A 5247-nucleotide genomic window follows, 5' to 3' on the forward strand; every position below is an offset into this window, starting at 1 on the left:
TTAGCACGGTACCTCTATTTGGTCTAATATGGCTGTGTAAAAAAATTAAGACGGGAGAAGGCAGTTTACGTAGTCGTTTCACACACGGAGGTGGCACGTTCCACTACACCACAACACTTAATTAGGGGCAGTTAACTGCCGGGATAAATAGTGGGTTAAGGACAAACTTCGTGCGGAAGTGTAGGAATGTCGTTACTGCCGGTAGAAGTACTTAAGGGCAATAAACTTCGTGCGGAAGTGTAGGAACGAGGGCGCACAAACTGCCGGCAACGATTTTTGTTTGTAAGGACACAGTGTCCTTCCATAGTCGTGCGAGGTCGAATCCTCGGCTCCCTCCCTTCGACACCACCGACGGTGTGTCGAGGTCGATCCGTCGATGTCGCCCCCTCTCCCGCACCAGACCCCACGGAGAAGTCCGAGCCTCCTCCATTGGCCTGCGAGCGTGGCGATGACAAGCGCTAGAGGAACCGTTGCTGCTTGGCTCCTCCGCTGTCTCAGGGTCATCGCGCCACCACCATGTTGTCGCGCTCCTATTCTCCGCGGCCCTCCACGGCTCGGCGCTGATGAGGACCGACGGGATCCCCGCCACTGCTTCCTCCACCCAGCGGCGAGAGCTGTGCCCGCTCTTCACTACGCCGGCGCACCACGCTGCTCAGATCCGTCATGGTGGAAACCCGATACAGGTGGCCTTCCTTCAGATCTTTTTTGGTTTCTGTCAAATTTGTCAGCTGCTCAGAGGAGGTGAGGCTGTTATTCTTTTTTGTTTGATGGGAGTTATTCCCAACTTATTGTTTGGTCGATTTTGTTCCTGCTACCATGGACAGCCAGCCACCATGGCCTCTGAACTTTTGGCTGTTCGTGAGCTTGGAGAGCTGACACTTCGCTTTTTTGTGCCTATATTTGGCCACATTGTTTCTTAGCAAATATTCATCATCTAACATTATACATATGATTCTCTGTTTTGCCACTGCAGAGGAAGTGAGTAGAATACGTAGGGAAAAAGAAGAAGGAAACAACAGTCTTGCAAGCTAATAAAGAAACAGTAGCTTGCTCACAAAATTTCTATGAGTGGTAACGCTTCTCTTCACACATATAATCTGATTTTCACCACTAATAATTAGAAACTACAGGATTGTAGACACAGAGTCATCACATTGGTTAACAAGTGATTTATTTGAGAGGAACACAAGTGAATTTTACCTTAGTTATGCCAGTTCTATTTTCTTTCAGAAAATCCTTTTTATGGATTGATGGTGGGACTTGGGATTAAACATATACATGTGTGGAAGCTTCTCTTTGCATAATTTTGTTACTGATGCATCTATATTTTTCCTCTTAACTTGGGGCTCTTTTAAAAAGGAAGCACCTCATGTGTGAGAATTGGTTGTATTTACTATTTTCTATACAACCTGAATGTACTAGAAGGATCAACATTCATGAAACTATAACCAGCCATAGTAATCTTGCTATTGATATATACACACTGAAAGTCTAAAGACATGCTAGTAAAAGCTACTTTCTTTGAAAGCAGCAATACCATTTATATTCAATGGGACTGCCATTGCCGCACCTTTGATTGCTTTTTAATCTTGCTATACATATATAAACATTGGAAGTCTGAAAATATGCTGGCAAAAGCTACTTGCTTTGAAAGCAGCAATAAGGTTTATATTCAGTGGGACTGCAATTGTGACACCTTATAGCTACAACTCCTCTTGAAATTGAATTGTGAAAGGATGTGTCATATTGGAAGTGAAACTGTGTGCATGTAAGCTCTAATCAAGCTCTTCTAGTGAAATTCAACTTTTTTTACGACATAGTAACACAGTTATGTTTGATGGCCATGAAGGCATCAACACAAACACGTGTTTTTAATTCACTCATTTACTGTATGGTTTTGAATCATGTTAGACGCATCCCAGTTTTGGAATTGAACTGTCTAATCATACAGACACCTATTATCATGCTAGCACACAGTTTTCGCCGAACGACTCCACCGGCGACCACCATCCTCCGTGGAACGCCTTCCCTCATCGCGAGCTAGCGTACTCTCCGAGCAGGCCTCCTCCCGGCAAGCTTCACCGAGCACCAACCTGCGGGTCCACATCCTCTGCAATGAAGCAACCGAGCATCTACCCTCCGCAACGTTCTTCCCCTGGATCAATAGCGCTGCCTCCTTTTCCCCTTTATTTGTCAGGTGAGATTTCATATTTTGTGCCTTTTTTCTTCCGAGCTAGTTCTACTGTCATCACCAAAAGAGCAGGCTAGCAATTTGGAATATCTGATATAGTTGTTAGCTTGTGCTGCTACGAAATGTGTAAAAGTGTAATAGTCCTGAAATGGTTCTAAAAATGGAACTAAAAAATAAACATAGATGAACACTAGTACTGTTAGTAGCCCTTCAGATCGAAGGACAAGGACCATTGTTGATTAATAAGTGCATAGCTTAATTAGATTCGCTGACACCTGACTAAGTTGTTGAGTTGAGCTATGGAGTTCATTTTAATTTGAGAAGAAAGCTAATCATTTTAAGTCTTCAGTCCACCTGTTTAGTCCACCTGACTAAGTTGTTTAGTTGATTCCCCAAAGTAGAACCATCTTTGTTTGTGTTGTGCGAAATACGATATGTGTACAGAACAGGTGCTGTGCTTTTATGGTATAGATGATGGCATTCTTACTGCTATTTTGGTTTTTGTATTTTCCGAAATGACATGTTTCGGTTCATTATATTCTGTTGTGTGATGGCATTCCTTCTCCATATTGCATTTCTTGTTGCCTGTACTAGATACGGGTGATATGCATTTTGTTACTACATTTTTTCCTTAATGGAAGTATACTTTCTGTCGCATGTTAGGCAATTTTAGTGAAACTGGTCAAGAATTGACAAGAGTAGGATGGATAAAGTAGAAGTACACAAGCATATATTGATGGGGTAAATAAATTCATAAATTTGGGAAGTGACCTGACCTGAGAAGCGGGGTGGCTTGGCGGCTGCCAGCGACTTCCGAGCAGGTGGGCAAGAGCAGCAATCTTGACCTGTTCCGTAGGCTCAAGTAATCGGTTCCTCGATGCTTCCTTTCACCCCACAGTATACGCGTACAGTGCTGCATTACCTTGTCATTCCTGGAGACTCTGTACAAATGTTTATCTCAGTGCAAGAAAAAGAAAGATTTGAACTGAGCATGTTTTGCCTATTTGCACATGACAGATTTTTGGCTTCGAGCTAGAACTCAGTGTTAAACTCTACTATGTACAGTACATAATTTCAGCCTTGTTATGGCGTATAAAACTGATCCCAGTATTAGTTTTGGCTTGCTACACTGTTAGAGGGTATTCTCTTCAATGAATTCTATTAAACACAAGCTAAGATGCATGAGATACAGAGAGAAATCAGTAACCAACGGTTATTTCATTAGTTTTTTCTTCTATATACATATGATATACACTATATATACGTAGTTTTTAAAATTGATGTGGGCCTGCCCCTGCCTATTTGCACAAAGTTTTGCCTATCTGTACTATTGTACTCTGTATAGTACAGAGTTTTGCCTACTTGCACAACCGTATTGTGTATAGTGCAGAGTTTTGCCTATTTGTACACAGCTTTGACTATTTGTTCAAAATAGTACTGTATAGAGTGTTGCCTATTTGTAGAGTTTAACTCCGTGCAAAAAAAATTGATTCGAACTAAGAGTACTAAATTAACTCCAGAGATGATGCTATACATGTTTAACTCAGTTTTAGTCATTGCTTTTGCAAGTCAATTGTACAGGTTCCTGTTTTCCTTATTTGCACATGAAGATATTGTATGTGTACTTCAAACAATTCCTACATGATCTAATGATGTAACATTGCTTGCAGTGATGATGAAGTGATGCACATTTAGAAGAGTTCTATTTATGCCGATGAGTTAAACTGCAGCATGTCAAAATCTTTAATGTGCTAATTTAAAATCTGAAACGAGAGCTCCATTTTGAGTTTCTTATTTGTTGCAGGTTTCCCTACAGAAGTTGATGGGGGTTTCGAAGATCTTCAAGATGCTGAAGATTTGGGAGATTCGGAAGATCTTTAAGCTGTTGAAGATATGGTAGAGTGATTATGCTTTGTTTGTGGAACCTATACACTTGCTCTGCTCATTTTGCCGGTTGTTAGGCCACAATATGCTCATTTTGGTTGTGTGGCACCCCAGAAACATATGTTCTTTTGTGGCACACATGTAGAAACATATATGTATTGTACCTTTTGTGGCACAACCTGCTTATATATATATGGTTGTTATGTTAATTTATCGAATTGACTTTAAGGTTTTGGAGTGAAGTGTATGAATGAGACATGTTACTTTGATTGAAGTGTATGGATGAGTCATGTTACTTTGATTGAAGTGTATGGATGAGACATGTTACTTTGAGTGAAGCGTATGTATAAATTGTGTAATATGTAGTGATTGTTTGAACATAATGAATGAATATTACATTAGGGATGCCTATAACTATTTGGTAGTGAAATCTATGTGCTGGCATAAAAACTGTCGGGTAAACGAGCTTCTGCAGGCAGTTGGACTGCCGGTAATTGATGTCTCATGTACTTTGACCAATCTGCCGGGAGAAAACAAACTGTCGGCAAATAGATGGGCAAGGGCAAAGAAACTGCCGGCAAAAAATTATATGCCGGGAGAAGTTATCCCCGGCAGCCGTTCTCGTGGCGGTTCTATCTGCCGGGGGAAACACTGTCCTGGCAGTTTATCTGCCCTTGAAAGTGCTTTCTCCCAGCAGTTTTTCTGCCCTTACATCAGTGTTGAGGTGTAGTGTTCCCTCTCGGAACCACGAGTCTTCTTGAGGGAAGCTCCGGTTTGCAAGAAGCTTACACCAAAGCTTGTCCCAATTCAGTCAAAAAATATACCTTAACATGTTGGTGCCATGTCATGACACCATGTCAAGTTTCACGATTTTCAACTGTGTTCTGGAATTATAAGAATTAAAAAAACAAGTTTCTCAATCTTTTCGGCCGAGCCATGACGCCCAGATGTTTAAATTTCACTCCAATCTCTTGCATGCGACCTAGAAATTCACCCAAGGATACACATGTAATTTTCAAACAACTTTGGTGCACTGGCGCCTATGCTTGTAGTTCAAATTTGAATTATGCACATTAAATGCCTAGAAACTCCATTAATGTATAAAAAAGGCGAAACGAACCCGGAATAATTCCAAAATTTAGCACGCTACTTCTATTTGGTCTAATTTGGCT

General features: G+C 41.2%; 1 protein-coding gene across 7 annotated transcripts; it reads left to right on the forward strand.

Annotated features, from left to right (window-relative positions):
• The first annotated feature begins 245 nt into the window (after nucleotides 1-245).
• LOC125552467 lies at nucleotides 246-4312 on the forward strand. 7 transcript variants are annotated; one of them, XR_007303617.1, is made up of 4 exons: nucleotides 246-741; nucleotides 974-1071; nucleotides 1971-2197; nucleotides 3996-4312. XR_007303617.1 is itself a non-coding variant. In XM_048716030.1 (3 exons), the coding sequence occupies exons 1-3, from the start codon at nucleotides 564-566 to the stop codon at nucleotides 4012-4014; spliced, it is 366 nt and encodes a 121-aa protein (XP_048571987.1). In that variant the 5' UTR covers nucleotides 246-563; the 3' UTR covers nucleotides 4015-4312. The 7 variants fall into 7 exon arrangements, 2 of the variants coding, with proteins under 2 accessions (XP_048571987.1, XP_048571986.1); XR_007303616.1 differs by having other exon boundaries at nucleotides 246-683; XR_007303619.1 differs by having other exon boundaries at nucleotides 246-683; nucleotides 1978-2197.
• The last annotated feature ends 935 nt before the right edge of the window (nucleotides 4313-5247 follow it).

This window comes from Triticum urartu, chromosome 4, assembly GCF_003073215.2.
Source record: "Triticum urartu cultivar G1812 chromosome 4, Tu2.1, whole genome shotgun sequence".
Classification (NCBI taxonomy): domain Eukaryota; kingdom Viridiplantae; phylum Streptophyta; class Magnoliopsida; order Poales; family Poaceae; genus Triticum; species Triticum urartu.

Coding starts and splice junctions, on each gene's coding strand:
- LOC125552467 (XM_048716029.1), top strand. CDS start 564: ATGAGGACCGACGGGATCCCCGCCACTGCTTCCTCCACCCAGCGGCGA. Junction 684..1,977: donor ATGGTGGAAACCCGATACAG/GTGGCCTTCCTT, acceptor GCTAGCACACAG/TTTTCGCCGAACGACTCCAC. Junction 2,198..3,995: donor TTTTCCCCTTTATTTGTCAG/GTGAGATTTCAT, acceptor TATTTGTTGCAG/GTTTCCCTACAGAAGTTGAT.